The following is a 22,222-nucleotide window of genomic DNA, read 5'->3' on the forward strand; positions in this document are numbered from 1 at the left end:
AAGCATGTTTCCCTAGTTGTAATAAAACGATGAGTTACTGAGGTACAATACTATCCTCGGCCCTTTATGCTTTCCACCAACTTTTTGACTATGCAGACACTGTTTCCAGGAAAGACTCGATGACCCTGTCCAAAGCTCAAAGATGTAGTAGGGACTCTGAGGCCTAAGAAGCAGCCTTGGCCCTTGCACACAGAGCTGCCTGAGGCTTCCCTCCCCTTCCTCCGGCTAAGGTTGGTGTGTTGATGCATGCAGCCTGGAGAGGATCCAGAGGAAGGGAACTGAACTCAAGCAAACAAGCAATGTACCATAACTTGCAGATACCACTCACAAAGCCATCGTGATTTTATGATCTGGCCCTGTGAAGGGGTTTTATATGTTCAGACTAACTAATATGCACTGCAAACATTCTGTCCCCACAACTCCAATGAAATGGCACAGAAAGACCTGAAACAGGTACTGGACACCCAGGCTGATATGCTGCCACCGAGAAGATTCGTACTAAAGGGACACAGCAAGGTCTTGAGTTCATTTAGAAGGGTCACACCCATCTCTCTATTAGGAAAGACTTTGTAAAAGGTTTTTGACTTCACCAAAATTTTATACACTACGCAGCGGCACTTTTTAACATACCACTAAAAGGTTGATTTGTAGTTTAGTCTGTCATCTGAAACAAAACAGAGGTCATTGCCTGAAATTTGAAGCGAATTTTAGTGAAACTGACTCAACTGCTTTACTGGGCCTTCTCGACTGAGGTAGAAACTTCTAATGACAAGTATCACCTTCGGGAGAGAGGCAGACATACTAGGCATCAATTACTTTGTTTTGAAAAATAAGAACATTTCCTAGTGGGTGGTCCCTAGAACTCTGCTGTCTACGTGGGGTTTTAATATAAAAACTTAAATTAAGCTTGGAAAATGTGGGGTTAAACAAAAAAAAAAGTTTTTTTTTTCTTTAAACCATTGATTTAAATCAGTTTCTTTAAATCTGGTGATTCTCCAAGAGGGGTTGTAATATTCAATATTTTATAAATGAGCTAGACATAGAATGTTTTTGTAGACATCCCCTAGAACAGTATCCTATTTTGTGAAAGACTGTACTGGGTCAAAAAATAGGCCCTTAGCCCATGGAAATACAGGACAGAAGATGACTTGGTGGCTGTAAGGAAAACATAATCTCCAAGATGGGAGAATGGCCAAGTTGCATACACTTTTCAAAAGAAAGTCTTATTTGGGAATTCATTTGCAAGACTACCTCTAATTGAAAAAAAATGCGTAAGGTGACTTACTATAAAAACATGTAAGTTTATTGTAGAAATTTTGGTTATAAAGAAATACATATAGTAGAAGATTAAGTCACCCACAATACCTCCATGGAGAATTTGCCATTATTGAATTTTTGGTGTGCTTTCTTCTAATCTTTTGTGGGCATATTTTCAGGGAATTTAGAAATTATATCCTGGTGCTGTTTTTTTGTCACTTAGTATTGTCATAATCATATTTCATGTTATTCAAATTCCTCTTTAGCATTATTTTTAATAGTTGTGGAAGAGTTGATCAAATTCACTCGAAGATTCCTTGATGACTGCTTAAGTTCCTTGTTTTCTGTTACTTTTATTTAAGAGTTAACTAAATTGAGGTATAATTTACAAACAGAATGTGTACCAAATGTATAGGTTGATGAGTACTGAAAAATGCATTCACTCATATAACAACCACCACAATGAGGATATATGAAGCACTCCTAGCACCCTAAAAGATTCCCTGTCCTTTTCCTGGTCACTCACTCCACATTCAGCCGCAATCATGCCCATTCAATGACTTACTTGCCTTTCTGTGAGTACAAATTATTCTTTCCTGGAATATCATCATAAATTATGCTGTGAACTGTGTACTTTTCTCAAAGGGAATTTATCAGCTTGAGAAAATTTCCATCAGATGCTACCTGTTTAGAGTTATTTTTATTTTTTAAATTACAAATAGCTGTTGAATTTTATCAGATGCTTTTCTGCACCTATTGAAAAAAGTCATAAAGTTTATTTCTTTTGTTTTCTTAATATGGTGAATTATATTTGTTTTTAAATATTAAACCAACCTTGCATTCCTAGGATAAATCCTTGTTGGTCATGGTATATCAAGTGTTTATATGTTGCTAGATTCAATTTTCTAAGATTTTGTTAGTGATTTTTTTGTTTCTATGTTCATTTCTTTTCTTGTAATGTCTTTGTTCTTAGTATCAGGGTTATGCTGGCCTCATTAAATGAGTTAGTATGTATTCTCTCTTCTAAGTCTGTAGAGGAAGAATATTATTTTTTCCCTTAAATGCTGAAATACAGTTTATTTAACAGATATAGAAGTACTAAAATTTCTATATTTTTAGTCAGTTTTAGGAATGTGTCTTTCATACAATTTGTTAATTCCCTCTAAATTGACAAAGTCATTGACAAAAAGTTGTTCATAATATTTCCTAATTATTCTATTAATGCCTGGAGGATATGTAGTAATGTTCCCTCTTTTATTTAGATACAATTTGTGTCATCCTTTTTTTTTTTTTTCTTTTTAATGATCAGTTTGGATAAAGGTATATCCAGGTTTTGGTCACAGTGACTTTCTTCACCGTTTTTGTGTTTTCTATTTCATCAATGTCTATTTTTATTATTTCCTTCTTTCAGTTTGCTTTGTGTTTAATTTGCTGTTCTTTTTACAGTCTCTTAAGATGGAAGCTTGGATAACTGGTTTGGTATCTGTCTTTTCTTTTTAAAGTAGTATTCAAAGCCACAAATTTCTCTTTAAGTACTGCTTTAGCTGTATTCCACGAATTCTGGTATTCTGTTTTTATTTTCATTTAGTTCAAAATATATTTTAACTTCCCTTGTAATTTTTTCTTTGACCTATGGGTTATTTGGAAGTGTCTGTCTGGTTATAAAACATTTAGAGACTTTTAATATTTTTATTGATTTCTACTTAAATTTCATTTCATTCAGAAGACATATTCTTGTAATTTTAATTCTTCAAAATTTATACAGATTTCTTTATAGCACAGAATAGTCTATCTCGGGGAATATTTTAAGTGTACCTGAATGTGCATTCTGTTGTTTTTGGTTAGATGGATGGGATGCTCTATAAATATCAATTAGATCAAATAGTTTTATTAAGTTCTTCAGGACTTCTATTTCCTCATAGTTTTGTTTCTCACTGTTCTGTCTGTGATGTAGAGAAAAGTACTAAGTATCCAAATATAAAGTGTAGTTGTCTATTTTCCCCCAGCTGTGTCATATTTTAAAATAACTATAACTGGATTATATGCATTTAAAATATGTCTTCATGATGAATTGATCCCTTTAAAATTATGAAATAACTATTCCTTCTAATTCAATGAAGTCTAATTTGTCTCATATAAATATAGCCACTCTAGCTTTCTTCAGTTAGTGTTTATGTGTTTTCTTTTTCTACTTTTTACTTTTAACCTTCCTATGTGTTTAAATTTAAAGTGTGGCTTTTGTAGGTAGCATATTGCCTTTTTTTTTAAATCAAGTCCTACAATATCTCCCTTTTAATTAGAGTGAACATTTATAGTGGATAGAATTATTAATAGTTACTATTTGTTTTCAATTTGTCCCATCTTCTAATTGCTCTCATTCCCTCTTTTCCTATTTTCTTTTAGACTGAGTATATTTTTAGAATTTAATTTTAACTCCACTATTGGCTTACTGCTTACTATATGTATTTTGTTTTAGCAGTTTCTCCAGAGATTAAAGTATACACTTACTATGTAGTCTATCTTCAAATAATTTCATACAAATTCATATCTAGTGTAAGAAGCTAACAAACAATACATGGTGGGACAAAAGCAGGTTTACAGTTCTGCGTATGCAAAAAAGAGCTTATTTTTGTATTATTTATTAATTATTGTATTATTTCCCTATGAACAACTGTAAACCCACTTTTGCCCCACCCTGTGAATGATGAAATGCTTCCACCTGTCTTCATACCTTGTGCTACTGTTCACATCAATTTATTTATATATGCACTAGAAACTTAACAGTATATTGCTCTTATTTTTACTTCAGTCAGGTACCAAAGAAGTTTAAAAATTGAGAGAGAAAACTTTTATATTTTCCCACATATTTAGTATTTCTCTTGCTCTTCGTTACTCCGTATAGTAACAAGCTTCTAACTAGTATCATTTTCCTTTGTCTAAATGTTTGCCGGCAATGAACCATCTTAGCCTTTGTCTGAAAAAAGTCTTTAATTCACTCCTATTTTTGAAATAGATGCCCTACGTCTAGAATTACAGGTTTCTTTCAGCAGTTCAAATATGTTGCTTCACTGTCTTCTGCCATGTAGTTTTTGATAACAAAACATTCTTATAATTGTTCCTCTGTAGATAATTCTCTTTTTTTCTGGGGGCTTTCATAATTTTCTCTTTAGCTTTTATTTTTAGTACTTTGATTATGATGTAGTCTGGTGAGATTTTTGTGTGTGTGTGTTTATCATATTGGGGCCTAATAAACTTCTTGAGGATCTGTGGTTTTATTGTTTTCAACAAATTTGGGACAAATCTGGCCATTATTTAATTCTGTTGTCTTTGCCCCTCTTCCCTTTCTAGCCTGGAACTCCAATTATAGAAATGTTAGATGTTTGATATTGTCCAGCTGGTCACTGAGACTCTGTTTTCTTTTTCCAGGTTCTTTCTTCATGTGCTTCACCTTGGATTATTTCTATTATTGTATCTATTAAGTTTGTTCACTAGTTTTTTCTTCTGCAGTATCTAATCTGCTCTCAGTGCCGATAGTGAATTCTTTATTTTAGATACAATATTTCATCTCTAGGTCCTTTCAGCACTTTTAAAATACATATTTTCCCTCTCTCCTCACTATATCCACATATTTCTTAAAATACTTAAATACAGTTATAATAGCTATTTTAACATTCTTGTGTGCTCATACTGTCATCTTTATTATTCCTCACTAGGTTTTTAGTGATTGCTTTTTTCTCCCAATTATAGATCACAATTTTTTGCTTCTATACATCTACTAACTTTTGATTGAATGCTAAATATTAAAAATTTTATCTTGTTGAGTCTAGATTTTACTCTCACCTTTTGAAGAACATTAGCCTTTGATAGGATAGGAGGCTAAGTTATTTGTGTCCAGTTTCATTCTTTTGAAGTTTGTATTTAGACTTTATTAACCTGAGTCTAGGGTAATCTTTACTCTAGGTGGTTGACCTAGCCCTTTTAGAATCTGTATTGCACCTGAGAGATAAACAAGGTCTCTCCATTGTGGCTGGTTAAAACTCAAATGCATCTTAGAAGTGAGAAAGCTCTAAGAAACATTCCCCTGCTCCCATATAGTTTTTGTCCAAGCTTACAGAATTCCTTCTTACACACTTACATCTTATTATTCAATAAAGACTCAATGGGGTACTTGTGCAGATTTCTGGAGCTTTTTTTCTTTGTAGATACCACCTTTCTAGAACTCTGCCTCACAACATCCAAGTGCCTCAGACTCTTTGAATTCTGATCTCTTCCTACTCAACTTAGCAACACAGTTGTTCTCTGCTTGGACTTTTTCTTCCATACTTCATGGTTAAGCCTGTGCTCCCAGTAAGAAGAAAAGATTTACTGCAAGGCTCATTTCATTTGTTTCTTTTCTACCAAGAATCACATAGTCCTACACTACTTGTTTCCTGATGTCTAAAACAATTGTTTGATATATTTTCTCTAGTTTCCTAGTTTTTGAAGATAGAAAGTTTTTAATCACAGCTAGAAGTGGAAGTTCTTTCTTATAATTTATAAAGGAATGTTGAAAAAGAGTTTGGCAGCTCCTCAACAAGTTAAACATAGAATTACCACATGACTCAGGAATTCCACTCTTAAGTATATACCCCAAAGAACTGAAAACAGAGATTCAAATATTTTTATATGCATATACATAGCAGGAATACTCACAATAGCCAAGAGTGGAAGCAAACTGAGTGTTCAACAACAGATGAATGGATAAACAAAATGTAGTATACACATTCAATGAAATGTTTAGCCTTGAAAAGGAGTAAAATGTTGAAAATGCTACAACATAGATGAACCTTGAGGAAATTAGTCTCTGTGAAATAAACCAAACACAAAAGACAAATACTGTGTAATTCTACTTATATGAGGTACTTAGAATAGGCAAATTCACTGAGACAGAAAGTAGAATGGTGGTCGCCAGGGGTGGGAAGGAGGATGAAATGAAGAATTATTGCTTAATAGGTATGGAATTTCAGTTGGGGAATATTAAAAGGTTCTAGAGATGGATGGTGGTGATGGTTGCACAACATTATTAATGTTCTCATAATTAAAAATTGAGTAAAATAAGGACTTCTGGTCAATGGCAGAGCTGGGCTTGTCTCCTCACCCAACTACATCAAAATTATGACTAAATTACAGAACAACCACCCTTGAGAACTACCTGAAGACCAGCAGAATAAAACTCCCATGACTAGGAAATAAAAATTCCATGTTGAGACTGGTAAGAGGAGTAGGAACATTAAAAGGAATGATCCCACACTCACATGTGGTAGCTAAGAAGTGGAAAAAAATGTCGCAGTTGTGGAGCTTTCCCCTGGGAAGTAAGGGGTACCAGAGCCACAGCAGGCTCCCTAACCCAGAGCACCAGTGTGGGGAACAGGAGTCTCTATAACGTCTGGTTATGAAAATCAGTAGAGATTCGTTTGGGTAAGACCCAGAACTGCTGTATTTCCAGGCTTCCTCATTAACAACGTGAGCACAACTCACTTGTTCAAAAACACTCACCCTAAGCTCCAGCAAAAGGACAGTAGCTCAAAAAGCACCAAGGACACTGGGCAAAAAATTGAATTGTTTGGCTTCAAGGCAAGGGTTGAAGGGGCAGCTCTCTCTCGAGGCAGATAACATTGTTCCTTTGTGGAGACATCCCACTGGGGGAGCCTGAAGGCACAGACAAGTGCCAAATCTGAGTCTCCATTAACCTGGTTCCCACTACTCTCCCCACCCTGGTGATCTCCTAAGACCCCACAACACCCAACTCTTTTGGGTCTGGGGCTGGCCTCAGCTTGTCCTGAAGACTTTCTAAAAACTCTCAAAGGTCCACAGCCCTTAAAAAAAATGACAGCCGTGCAGAAGTCCCGGGTTCGATTCCTGGCCAGGGCACACAGGAGAAGCGCCCATCTGCTTCTCCACCCCACCCCCTCTCCTTCCTCTCTGTCTCTCTCTTCCCCTCCCGCAGCCGAGGCTCCACTGGAGCAAAAGATGGCCCAGGTGCTGGGGATGGCTCCTTGGCCTCTGCCCCAGGCGCTAGAGTGGCTCTGGTCGCAATAGAGCGACGCCCCGGAGGGGCAGAGAATCACCCCCTGGTGAGCAGAGCGTCGCCCCCTGGTGGGCGTGCCAGATGGATCCCGATCGGGTGCATGCAGGAGTCTGTCTGTCTCTCCACACTTCCAGCTTCAGAAAAATACAAAAAAAAAAAAAAATAAAAAAAAAAAAAAAAAAAAATTACAGCTGGCCATGATGTGCCACGTAAATTTGTTAGGCAGACTTATGCCTAGCACTAATGATAGCTAGGTTTGGTTTGAAGCATAGACTCTAGCTAGTAGCTCCAAACCCAGCACAAGTAGGTACAAATGGTAGATGAATTTGTAGCTTTCACCAGGTGGTCCTAAGTCAGGCAAAGACAAGAACTAACCATCACTTGCACTGGAGCAGATCCCAAGAGGCCCCAGAACCAACAAACCCAGTTGCTGTTGGTTCACAGATCACACCAGAGCACCATCGAATTAGTGCCACAAACAACACAACCAAAGGATAAACTTGGCAGGCATGAGAGCCTTGCAAAAGTGAATGCTGCATCTTGGTGTTAGCCTCTGCACAATAGCTTGTCTGCTGTAGTCAGAGCATATCCTCATAGCTGGTTAGTCAGTCCCACTCACTGACATGCCAACAGCAATCAAGACTCAAAGAAAACAAGAAGGCACAACAACCTACACAAGGGACACCCTTGGAGCACCTGGCTCAGGTGACCAGGGAGATTCTGCCATTGGGCCCTAAAGAACATCTACTAAGTAAGGCCTCTCTGAAAAAACTAGAAGACACAGCAGATCTACCTAATACATTCAAACAATCAAACAAAAAAGACCCTCCCCCCCACATAAGGATGCAGCCAAAATGAAGAGAAAAAGATACCCCAAAAGAAAGAACAGGACAAAACTCCAGAAAAAGAACTAAACAAAATGGAGGCAAGCAATCTACAAGATATAGATTTCAAAACACTCATTATAGGCCCTGGCCAGGTTTCTCAGTGGTTAGAGCATCACCCTGACACACTGAGGTCACAGGTTCGATCGCCAGTCAGGGCACATATGACAAACAACCAGTGAGTACACAACTAAGTAGAACAATGAGTTGATGCTTCTCTCTCTCACTCTCTCAAATCAATGCGGGGGAACAATGGCTCTAAGAATGCTCAATGAATATAACAAAAAAATAGATGATTTTTGTAAGAACTTCAACAAAAAGAAACCATAACACAGAACCAGTGAGAAATAAAGAATACAATAACTGCAATGAATAATACATTAGATAATATCAACAGCAGATTAGTTAAAGCAGAAGACTGAATCATCAATTTGGAAGACAAAGTAACAGAAAACAATCAGTATAGCAAAAAAACAAACAAACAAAAGAATAAAAAATGAAGATGATTTAAGGGATCTCTGGGACAGTATCAAGTAATCAAGCATAACAACATTCACATCAGAGGGGTACCAAAAAAATAAAGAGCAAGTCTTCAGGATTTCTATTTCCTCATAGTTTTTCTTCCTGACTGTTCTGTCTGTGATGTAGAGAAAAATATTGTAGTATCCAAATATAAAGTGTAGTTGTCTATTTTCCCGCAGCTGTGTCATATTTTAAAATAACTATAACTGGATTATATGCATTTAAAATATGTCTTCATGATGAATTGATCCCTTTAAAATTATGAAATAACTATTCCTTCTAATTCAATGAAGTCTAATTTGTCTCATATAAATATAGCCACTCTAGCTTTCTTCAGCTAGTGTTTATGTGTTTTCTTTTTCTACTTTTTACTTTTAACCTACCTATGTGTTTAAATTTAAAGTGTGGCTTTTGTAGGTAGCATATTGCCTTTTTTTTAAATCAAGTCCTACAATATCTCCCTTTTAATTAGAGTGAACATTTATAGTGGATAGAATTATTAATAGTTACTATTTGTTTTCAATTTGTCCCATCTTCTATTTGCTCCCATTCCCTCTTTTCCTATTTTCTTTTAGACTGAGTATATTTTTAGAATTTAATTTTAACTCCACTATTGGCTTACTGCTTACTATATGTATTTTGTTTTAGCAGTTTCTCCAGAGATTAAAGTATACACTTACTATGTAGTCTATCTTCAAATAATTTCATACAAATTCATATCTAGTGTAAGAAGCTAACAAACAATACATGGTGGGACAAAAGCAGGTTTACAGTTCTGCGTATGCAAAAAAGAGCTTATTTTTTATTTTTGTATTATTTATTAATTATTGTATTATTTTCCCTATGAACAACTGTAAACCCACTTTTGCCCCACCCTGTGAATGATGAGATGCTTCCACCTGTCTTCATACATTGTGCTATTGTTGTCATACAATTTATTTATATATGCACTAGAAACTTAACTCTTTTGAAGTATAACAACCAGTATTACAAGAAATGTTAAAGAAACTTCTTTAAGATAAATAATATAAATAATAAAATGGCAACAAAGGCATAACCTATTAATTAATTTAAATATGTAAATTAAATGCTCCAATCAAGACTTAAGGTGGTTGGATAAATAAGAAAACAAGAGTCATACATATGCTGCATAGATATGAAGAGTCTTACTTCAGATTGAAAGACACAACAGACTGAAAAAAGACATTATTACATGTTTACAGAAACATGTAATAAAATAAAACTGGACCACTTTCTTACACCATATACAAGAATAAACTCACAATGGATTAAAGACTTAAACAGAAAACCTGAAACCATAAATCTTCTAGAAGAAAATATAATAATAAACTCTTTTTTTTTCTTTTAGCGAGAGAGACAGGGACAGAGAGAGAAACAAGAGAGAGTGAGAGAGACAGATAGGCAGGAAGGAAGAGAGATGAGAAGCATCAATTTTTTTTTTTTTTTTTAATTTTTCTGAAGCTGGAAACGGGGAGAGACAGTCAGACAGACTCCCGCATGAGCCCGACAGGGATCCACCCGGCACGCCCACCAGGGGGTGACGCTCTGCCCACCAGGGGGCGATGCTCTGCCCCTCCGGGGCATCGCTCTGTTGCGACCAGAGCCACTCTAGTGCCTGGGGCAGAGGCCAAGGAGCCATCCCCAGCGCCCGGGCCATCCTTGCTCCAATGGAGCCTCGCTGCGGGAGGGGAAGAGAGAGACAGAGAGGAAGGAGAGGGGGAGGGGTGGAGAAGCAGATGGGCGCTTCTCCTGTGTGCTCTGGCCGGGAATCAAACCCGGGACCCCTGCACGCCAGGCCGACGCTCTACCACTGAGCCAACCGGCCAGGGCCAAAGCATCAATTCTTCATTGCAGCACCTTAGTTATTCACTGATTGTTTTCTTCTTTGTGCCTTGACTGTGGGGCTCCAGCAGAGTGAGTGATCCCTTGCTCAAGCCACCAACCTTTGGCTCAAGCCAGTGACCTTGGGCTTCCAGCCAGCAATTTTTGGGCTCAAGTCAGCCACCATGGGATCATGTCTATGATCCCACGCTCAAGCTGCTGAGCCTGTGCTCAAACCAGATGAGCCTGCACTCAAGTTGGATGAGCCCACACTCAAGTTGAATGAGCCTGCACTCAAGTTGGTGACTTCGGGGATTCAAACCTGTCTGAGTCCCAGTCTGATGCTCTATCCACTGCTCCACCATCTGGTCAGGTGAGAAATAAACTCTTTGATATTATTCTTAGAAATATATATATATTTTATATCTCTCTCTGGGCAAGGGAAGCAGAAAAAACCAAACCAAACCAACCAACCAAACAAACAAAAACCAAAAAGAAAAAAAATGTCACTACATTAAATTAAGAAGATTTTGCACATGGAAGGAAATCATTTACAAAACAAAAAAAAAATAATCCCCTGAAAGGAAAATATTTTCCAACAATACATCTGATAAACGGTTAATATCCAAAATATATTAAAAATTCATACAACATAATACCAAACACTCCCCCCCCCAAACAATTTGATTAAAAATGGGCAGAGAATCTAAATAGACACTTTTCCAAAGAGGACATACATGATGGCCAATACAGATGGCCATACAGACATATTAAAAAATGCTCAATGTCACTAATCATCAACGAAATGCATATTAAAACAACAATGAGCCTGACCAGGCAGTGGCGCATTAGATAAAGCATTGGACTGGGATGTGGAAGGACGCACGTTTGAGACCCCGAGCTTGCCAGATTGAGCACAAGTTCACCTGGTTTGAGAAAAAAGCTCACCAGCTTGGACCCAAGGTCGCTGGTTACTTGGTCTGCTGAAGGCCCGTGGTCAAGGCACATATGAGAAAGCAATCAATGAACAACTAAGGTGTCGAAATGAAAAACTGATGATTGATGCTTCCCATCTCTGTCCGTTCCTGTCTGTCTGTCCCTATCTGTCCCTCTCACTGACTCTCTCTCTGTCCCTGTAAAAAAACAAAAAACAAAAACAAAACAAAACAAAAAACCCACAATGAGATACCACCTCACAGCTGTCAGAATGGCTGTCATCAGTAAATCAACAAGCAGCAAGTGTTGTTAAAGATGTGGGGAAAAGAATGTTAATGCACTGTTGGTGGGACTGTAAATTGGTGCAGCCTTTATGGAAAACAGCATAGAGGTTCCTCAAAAAATGAAAAATAGAGACCTGAAGATGGCAGCGGAGTAGGCAGATGCACAGACTCCCAGCTCACACCACTGAACTGGATTATAAACTAATTTATGAACAATCAGCATGAAAAACCAAATCTGGACTACAAGAACAGCTTTCAAAAATCAAGGAGCAAAGAAGAAGCCACAACAAACCTGGTAGGGAGCGCCTGAATCTCCCTGGCTTACAACAACGGGGGGGCGGGGGGAGGTGAGGCTAGGCTCTCACTCCAAGGAAAAGAGCCATAAATACTGCTCACAGCCACTTACCTGGCGACCAGGGAGTAAGGTGTGTTGAAAGGGCCCTCTTGTCTTCCAAAAAGAAAGGAGAGAGAGACAGATGGTGAGGGGGAGAGGAATATAGATGATGACATAAAAAGCTGACTCATTCAGTGCTGGAGGCGGCCATAACTGGGGGAGGGGCTGATCCTTCCACAAAGCAAAATACAAAAGTACTTCCAGGTCACAGAGATACAGACATCTCTCCAGCTCCAATCAGCACAACAAGACACAGCTGAAAACAAGAAGTGGGGAGGAGGGGCAGTAACTCAGGTCTCCACGGATATCTGAGATACACTTCCTCCTACTGAAGCTGAGAAAGCAACCCGACCCCAGAAAGATTAACTGGCAGAAGAGGACTTCAGAACCTCAGGTCACACCCACCGCATTCCTGAATACTGGTTCAAATAAGCACCCTGCTGAGATCAGCAAACACGACAATCACCTGTTAAGAAAACAAACAAATCAAGACTTCAAAGCGGCCCGAATCCTAAAGTGGATTACAAATAATAGCTGATGCCAACCCAAGAAGACTTAGAAACAAACAAAGGAAAAACTAGAGGCAGACAACACCAAGCCTAGACTCAACCAGCTCTACAAAGAAAATACCCAGATACCCAGGCACAATGAGAAGACAAAAAAGTGCATTCCAAATGAAACCACAAGAGAGACCTTCAGGAGATGAACTGAGTGATATGGAAATAATCAGACTTCAGATGCGGAGTTTAAAATAATGATTGTAAGGATGCTTAGGGATCTTAGAACAACAATGGATGGTCATCACGAAAACCTAAATAAAGAAATAGCAAGTATAAAAAAGGATATTGAAATATTAAAAAAGAATCAGTCGGAGATGAGAAATACAATATCAGAAATGAAGACCACAATAGAAGGAATTAAAAACAGGATGGCCCTGGCCAGTTGGCTCAGCGGTAGAGCGTCGGCCTAGCGTGCGGAGGACCCGGGTTCGATTCCCAGCCAGGGCACACAGGAGAAGCGCCCATTTGCTTCTCCACCCCTCCGCCGCACTTTCCTCTCTGTCTCTCTCTTCCCCTCCCGCAGCCAAGGCTCCATTGGAGCAAAGATGGCCCGGGCGCTGGGGATGGCTCTGTGGCCTCTGCCTCAGGCGCTAGAGTGGCTCTGGTCGCAACATGGCGACGCCCAGGATGGGCAGAGCATCACCCCCTGGTGGGCAGAGCGTCGCCCCCTGGTGGGCGTGCCGGGTGGATCCCGGTCGGGCGCATGCGGGAGTCTGTCTGACTGTCTCTCCCCATTTCCAGCTTCAGAAAAATGAAAAAAAACAAACAAACAAACAAAAAAAAAAACAGGATGGATGGAGCTGAGGATAGAATCAGCAACTTGGAGGACAACTGGAATGAAGGCATGAAAGCAGAGAAGAAAAAAGAAAAGAGACGAAAAAAGTCTGAGGAAACTCTTAGAGAGCTCTGTGACAACATAAAGAGAAATAACATCCGCATAATAGGGGTTCCTAAAGAAGAGAAAGAACAAGGGATAGAGGCTTTATTCAATCATATCATAGCTGAAAACTTCCCTAAATTAATGCAGGAGAAACTCTCACAAATTCAAGAAGCACAGAGAACTCCACTAAAAAGAAACCCAAAGAAACCTACACCAAGACACATCATAATTAAAATACCAAAGCTAAGTGATAAAGAGAAAATATTAAAAGCTGTAAGAGAAAAAAAGGCTATCACCTACAAAGGAGCCCCCATAAGGATGACATCAGACTTCTCAACAGAAACACTGAGGCCAGAAGGGAATGGCAAGAAATATTCAAAGTAATGCAGAACAAGAACCTACAACCAAGACTACTTTATCCAGCAAGGCTATCATTTAAAATTGAAGGAGAAATAAAGAGGTTCCCAGACAAAAAAAAACTCAAGGAATTCATTACAACCAAACCAATGCTGCAGGAAATGTTAAGGGGCATGATGTAAACAGATCAAACTGGGAAAAGAATATAGTAAAAGAGGAATACAGCTTTAAAGAATAAAATGGCAATAAACAACTACATGTCAATAATAACCTTAAATGTAAATGAATTAAATGATCTAATCAAAAGACATAGGGTAGCTGCATGGATAAGAAAACAGGACGCATACATATGCTGTCTACAAGAGACACACCTTAAAACAAAAGATGCACATAGGTTGAAGGTAAAAGGATGGAAAAAAACATTTCATGCAAATGGAAATGAAAAGAAAGCTGGGGTAGCAATACTTATATCAGACAAAATGGACTTTAAAACAAAGAATATAATAAGAGATAAAGAAGGCCACTACATAATGATAAAGGGAGCAATCCAATAGGAAGATATAACTATTATAAATATCTACGCACCTAATATAGGAGCACATAAATATATAAAGCAGACTTTGATGGATATAAAGAGCGAGATCAACAGCAACACTATAATAGTAGGGGATTTCAATACCCCACTAACATCACTAGATAGATCCTCAAGAAAAAAAATTAACAAAGAAACAGCAGACTTAAAGGACACACTAGATCAACTCAATTTAATAGATATCTACAGAACCTTTCACCTTAAAGCAGCAGAATATACATTCTTTTCAAGTGCTCATGGTACATTCTCTAGGATAGACCACATGTTAGGGCACAAAAGTGGTTTCAACAAATTTAAGAAGATTGAAATCATATCAAACACTTTCTCTGATCACAATGGCATGAAACTAGAAATCAACCACAACAGAAAAGCTCAAAAATTCTCAAACACATGGAAATTAAATAGCAGGTTGTTAAATAACGAATGGATCAAGAATGAGATCAAAGAAGAAATTAAAAAATTCCTAGAAACGAATGATAATGAGCATACAACAACTGAAAATTTATGGGACACAGCAAAAGCAGTACTGAGAGGGAAGTTCATAGCACTACAGGCACACTTTAAGAAGCTAGAAAAAGCTCAAATAAACAACTTAACCCTGCATCTAAAAGAACTAGAAAAAGAACAGCAAGTAAAGCCTAAATGTAGTAGAAGGAAGGAAATAATAATGATCAGAGCAGAAGTAAATGACATAGAGACTAAAGAAACAATACAGAGGATCAATGAAACTAGGAGCTGGTTTATTGAAAAGGTAAACAAGATCGATGAACCTTTAACTAGACTCACCTAGAAAAAGAGAGGACTCAAAAAATAAAATTAGAAATGAGAGGGGAGAAATAACAACTGACACAACATAAATACAAAGGATTGTAAGAAAATTCTATGAAGAACTGTATGCCAAAAAACTAGACAACCTAGATGAAATGGACAAAGTCCTTGAAACATACAATCTTCCAAAAATCAGTCTGGAAGAATCAGAAAACCTAAACAGACCGCTTACACCAAATGAAGTCAAAACAGTTATCAAAAAACTCCCAACAAAGAAAAGCCCTGGGCCAGATGGCTTCACAAGTGAATTCTACCAACTATTCAAAGAACTAACTCGTATCCTTCTCAAGCTATTTCAAAAAATTCCAGAGGAAGGAAGACTTCCAAACTCCTTTTGTGAGGCGAACATAATTCTGATTCCCAAACCAGGCAAAGACAACACAAAGAAAGAAAATTATAGGCCAATATCCCTGATGAATTTAGATGCTAAAATCCTCAACAAAATATTAGCAAACCGGATCCAACAATATATGGAAAAAATCATACACCATGATCAAGTGGGATTTATTCTGGGGAGGCAATGCTGGTACAATATTCGCAAATCTATCAATGTTATTCATGACATAAATGAAAGGAAGGAGAAAAACCACATGATAATTTCAATAGATACATGGGATAAAATCCAGCACCCATTCATGATCAAAACTCTCAGCAAAGTGGGAATACAGGGAACATACCTCAACAGGATAAAAGCCATCTATGACAAACCCACAGCCAACATCATACTCGATGGGCAAAAATGAAAAGCAACCCCCTTAAGATCAGGAACAAGGCAGGGGTGCCCCCTTTCACCACTCTTATTCAACATAGTCCTGGAAGTCCTAGCCACAGCAATCAGACAAGAAGAAGAAATAAAAGGCATTCAAGTTGGAAAAGAATAAGTAAAGCTATCATTATTTGCAGATGATATGATATTGTATATAGAAAATCCTAAAGTCTCAGTCAAAAAACTACTGGACCTGATAAATGAATTCAGCAAGGTGGCAGGATATGAAATTAATACTCAGAAATCAGAGGCATTTTTATACACCAACAATGAACAGTCAGAAAGAGAAATTAAGGAAACAATCCCCTTCACTATTACAACCAAAAAAATAAAGTACCTAGGAGTACATTTAACCAAGGAGACTAAAGACTTTTACTCAGAAAATTATAAAATATTGATAAAAGAAATCAAGGAAGATACAAACAAGTGGAAGCATATACCATGCTCATAGTTAGGAAGAATAAACATCATTAAAATGTCTGCATTACCCAAAGTAATTTATAAATTCAATGCAATACCAATTAAAATACCAATGACATAATTTAAAGATATAGATCACGTATTCCAAAAATTTATATGGAACCAAAAGAGAACACGAATAACCTCAGCAATCTTAAAAAAGAAGAATAAAGTGGGAGGTATCACACTTCCAGATATCAAGCTATACTACAAGGCCATTGTACTCAAATCAGCCTGGTACTGGCATAAGAACAGGCACATAAATCAATGGAACAGAACGGAGAACCCAGAAAGAAACCCACAGCTCTATGGACAACTGATATTTGACAAAGGAGGTAAGGAAATACAGTGGAGTAAAGACAGCCTCTTCAACAAATGGTGTTGGGAACATTAGACAGCAACCTGCAAAAAAATGAAACTAGACCACCAACTTATACCATTCACAAAAATAAACTCAAAATGGATAAAAGACTTAAATGTAAGGCGTGAAACCATAAGCATCTTAGAAGAAAACATAGGCAGTAAGCTCTCCGACATCTCTCGCAGCGATATATTTGCTGATTTATCTCCATGGGCAAGGGAAATAAAAGACAGGATAAACAAATGGGACTATATCAAACTAAAAAGCTTTTGCACAGCTAAAGACAACAAGAACAGAATAAAAAGACAAACTACACAATGGGAGAACATATTTGACAGTATGTCTGATAAGGGGTTAATAAACAAAATGTATAAAGAAGTTGTAAATCTCAACACCAGGAGGACAAACAATCCAATCAAAAAATGGGCAAAAGAAATGAATAGACACTTCTCCAAAGAGGACATACAGATGGCCAATAGGCAGATGAAAAAATGCTCAACATCATTAATCATTAGAGAAATGCAAATTAAAACCACAATGAGATATCACCTCACACCGGTTAGAATGGCGCTCATCAACAAAACAACACAGAATAAGCGCTGGCGAGGATGTGGATAAAAGGGAACTGTCCTGCATTGCTGGTGGGAATGCCGACTGGTGCAGCCTCTGTGGAAAACAGTATGGAGATTCCTTAAAAAATTGAAAATAGAACTGCCTTTTGACCCAGCCATCCCACTTTGAGGAATATACCCCAAGGACACCATAGAATGGTTCCAGAAAGAGAAATGCACCCCCATGTTTATAGCAGCATTGTTCACAATAGCAAAGATCTGGAAACAGCCCCAGTGTCCGTCAGAGGACGAGTGGATTAAAAAGCTTTGATACATATATACTATGGAATACTACTCAGCCATAAGAAATGATGACATCGGATCATTTACAATAACATGGATGGACCTTGATAACATTATACGGAGTGATATAAGTAAAACAGAAAAAAACTAAGAACTATATGAACCCATGCATAGATGGGACATAAAAATGAGACTCAGAGATATGGACAAGAATGTGATGGTAACAGGGAGTGGGGTAGAGGGGTGGGGAGAGGGCGAGGAAGGAGAGGAAGGGAGTCAGGGGAGGGTAGGGGCACAAAGAAAACCAGATAGAAGGTGACGGAGGACGATTTGACTTTGAGTGAGGGGTATACAGCATAATCAAAGGTCAAAATAATCTGGAGATGTTTTCTTGGAACATATGTACCCTGATTTATCAATGTCACTGCATTAAAATTAATAAAAATAAGATTAAAAAAATGAAAAATAGAACATATGACCCAACAATTCCATTTCTGGGTATTTATACAATGATATCTAAAACACTAATTCGAAAAGAGATATGCATTCCTATGTTCTCTACAGTGTTATTTACAATAGCCAAGATATGGAAACAACTTAAGTGCCCATTGACAACAACTCGATAAAGAAGTGGTACATACATATAATGGAGTATTAGTCAGCCATAAAAAATGAAATCTTACCATTTGTGATAACATGGATGAACCTAGAGGGTATTATGCCAAGTGAAATAAGTCAGAGAAAGACAAATACCATATAATTTAACTTATATGTCAAATCTAAAAGACAAAATAAATGAATAAAACAAACCCATAATACAGAGAACAAAGTGATGCTTGCCAGATAGGAGAAGGTTGGAGGGATGGGTGAAAAACATGAAGGGATAAGAAGTAAAAATTGTCACATAAACACATTTATGGGGATGCAAAGTACAGCACAGGAATTTAGTTACCCTGGCCGGTTTGCTCAGTGGATAGAGCTTTAGCCTGGCATGAGGATGTCCTGGGTTCAATCCTGGATCAGGGTGCATATGAGAAGCAACCATCTGCTTCTCTCTGCCTCCCTCTCCCCCTCCTCTCCCTCTTATCCTCCTGTAGTGAGTTGCTTGGGTGATTCAAGCATCGGCCCGGACAGGGATTGCTGGGTGAATCTCAGTCAGGGCACATGCAGGAGTCTGTTTCCCTACCTCCCTTCCTTTCACTTAAAAAAAAAAAATTAATAAATAAATAAAAAAGAATTTAGTCAGCAATACTATAATAACTATATATTGTGACAGACATGTCCTACACTTATTGGGGTAATAACTGCATAAAGTATATAAATTTCTAATCATTATACTGTATAACAGAAACTAATATAATACTGAATTTCAAGTGTAATTAAAAAATAAAATAAAAATATTTAAAATGAAAAATTTTGCTATCACAGTAAAAATAATTGCCAAATAATAATCTTCCAATCTTCCATGTATAATGATGGATTTCCCACAAATCTTTCAAATATTCAGGTAAAAATCTGCCTTCAAAAATTTCTAATGCAACAAGTGAATGTAGTATGTGAGTATAAACTAGATCATTTTTGTATACAGTGTAGCACTCATTCAATTGGCAAAACTCAAGTTGGATCTGATTAGACAGTAGTACTTTATTGCAGTAAATTTCCCAATTTTAATGTTTGTATTGTGTTTCTGTGAGAAAAATATCAGTTTATAGGAAACACACACAAAAGTCCTGGGTGATGGGGCATCAGGCTTGCAAACTACTCTCAAAGGTTCTTAAAAAGGAAGACTGTTTGTAATGTATTTGAAACTTTTCAGAAAAAATTTTAATGGTTTCAAACTTTTAAAGTATAGAATGAGAGTATTAAAAGATAGATTGTATATTGTTATAATATTGACTGGTAAGAGTACAATTATCTACAGTAATATCATAGTACACCATATGTAAACCATAATACAAAACTTAAAAAAATCAAAGAATTGAAAACCTTTCAAAAAGTAAAAATATAAAAAAATATAAAAGATAAAAATAAATTTTAAAAAGACTGTTTTGATGGTGGCAAGCATGCCCCATAAAATATAACTGGGGATGGAAGCAGTGAAGAACAAAGTCTGGGGTCTATATTGAAACTCCCTACATTGCTTCACAAGAGAGTAAAGAGAAAAAAGACAAAACCAAGGCAGAAGAACAAACACGTATACAAACCTGCCAGCAAACATCTGATGAATGACCAGAAAGCAGTTCTCAGTAATACTTACATGATGGTTTTCCCAACGTGCAAAAATGACTTCTCTACAAATTCCCGAACACTATGGACTTCTCCAGTAGCTATGACAAAATCCTCTGGCTTGTCATTCTGCAACATCAGCCACATAGCCTAGTGAGAGATAGGTAAATCTGAGTTAAAAGTTGCAGTGTGCTGCTACTTGGGAACTATAAGGTTATCAAGTGCACATAATTGGGTATGGACATTGTTAAAAGGTAAACTGAGGCACACTAATTTTTTTTAAAGAGTTTATGTAATCCTATCTTAATTTGAATAGTGCAGTAGTAAACCAAAGATGGTTAGGAGTGCTCCACCAACAAGAGCTAGGTTTTCATAGAACAGACACTGAAGTGAAGCAAAGCCAAGCCATTATTTCATTATTTGATTGGCTCTAGCTTATGCAGTTGCCTTATTTGGGGAAGCCAGGTTAGCTATTTGTGATTGGTTGTTTTTAAGTTTCATTTTCTTGAATTCAGGGGCAGTGAGTCTGGCTTAGGTTTTGGTTCGCTCATGTGAGGCTACTAAGGCTTTAGAGCCTTCTCAGTCTAATAGCCTCCATGTTTAAATACTGTAACATGTACAGTTAGAGAATAACCATGAATTTAATACAATATTCTTACTACTAACATAGTGGTTCTCAAATTTTAATGTGCATCAGAGTCACATAGGACATCTCAGTATAGATGCCTGGGCCACACTCACAGAAGTGGACTTAGTAGAGAATATGTTCAGGCATCTTTAGCTTTAATATCCCAGGTGATTCACATACAGCAGGTCCTTTGACTGCAATTTAGAGGAACAAAATATTGAAGAGTTTAAAAAGCATTGCCTAATTCACCTTCATATCATGGATGGAAGGGAGGGGAATGTCTTTTAAAGACAGATGTTTGTCTAAAAAATAGAACAAGATTTCTTACCAATAAAATAAAAAATTTACCAATGTGGTGACATCCAAAAGCAAAATAATCAAGAATCATGACCAGAAAAACAATCATGTGTGAACAGTACTAGTTCTTTGAGAGACAACAGAAAGGTCTGCTCTAGCTCAGGATTTCACCAGGAAGTGCTTCAAGGTCAGCTGTTCAGTGGGAGCCCCCCACAGGTGCACTTTTCAACAGGAACAAGAAGTCTGGAGGGCAGCAGCACAGCTGCATGTCTAAGACACAAACTGTGGCAAATCTGACAGCCTGGTTTCACTCAGTTACATCAGCACACAGGTCTATAGTTTCTATAGCTTGGAACTGCACATTAATTTTAAGGGTTCTGTTTGCACAGATAGAAGACACAGGTTTTTTAAAAAGTAACTATCGTTGGTATCTGACAGCAAGATGTCTCTTTAAAAAAACCCAAGCAAGAAACAAGTTAATGTTTTTCCTTTTATCAGTCCTACTCACTTTAAAAAATATAATAGGTAAAAATAATAGGCAGGTCATTGTTACACAGTTCCCAATATTATGTAAATTGAACTCTGGTTCTAAATTTAACAAAAACTAGTTCATTTGTTATCTCCCAGCTGCCAATGGAAAGGCTGGAAAGGCTGAAAAGTAGTTTGCTGAATTCAGCAAGGTAGCTTATTTTCTCTTAAAAAGATAAAAGCAAAAATATTTAATTCATCTATATTCTTTTGAATTTGTGGCAGCCTTCTAAAAATAAAAAATAGGTAAATATTTTTCTTTTACTTGAAGTTACCTGTGAATATTTAAATTTTGGCCTATTACCTCATAGTTTTTTGTTTTTTTTTAACAATTATTGTATTGATTTTAGAGAGAGAGAAAGAGAGAGAGAGAGAGGAAAGCAAAGAGGGAAAGACAGGAAAATCAATCTGCTCTTATATGTGCCATAATCAGGGATCAAACTGGCAACCTCCACACTTCCAGATGATGCTCTAACCCAGTGATTCTCAAAGTGTGTGCAAGGGCGCACTGGTGCACCCTAGAAGATTTCCAGGTGCGCCCTATGGTATTCCAGAGAAATATGTCCCTGTTGGGGACTAAAAAACCAACAGAGTTTTTGGAGTTTAGATTTTTGGGGGACAGAGGTGTGGGGAACTGACTGTAAACTGACAGTCTTCCCAACCCCCACCTCACTTGCCTGATTAGGTTGCAAAAGGCTGT

General features: G+C 37.4%; 1 protein-coding gene across 1 annotated transcript in view; it reads right to left on the reverse strand.

The window, feature by feature from the left end:
• The window catches only part of GMDS (GDP-mannose 4,6-dehydratase), a 770,392-nt gene that overhangs the window by 156,883 nt on the left and 591,287 nt on the right, over positions 1 to 22,222 (reverse strand). The window contains exon 8 of the mRNA XM_066376915.1: positions 20,101 to 20,219. Within this exon, the coding sequence (XP_066233012.1) occupies positions 20,101 to 20,219 (119 nt within the window). The remainder of the gene's footprint in view (positions 1 to 20,100; positions 20,220 to 22,222) is intronic.

This window comes from Saccopteryx leptura, chromosome 3 (genome assembly GCF_036850995.1).
Source record: "Saccopteryx leptura isolate mSacLep1 chromosome 3, mSacLep1_pri_phased_curated, whole genome shotgun sequence".
Taxonomy (NCBI): domain Eukaryota; kingdom Metazoa; phylum Chordata; class Mammalia; order Chiroptera; family Emballonuridae; genus Saccopteryx; species Saccopteryx leptura.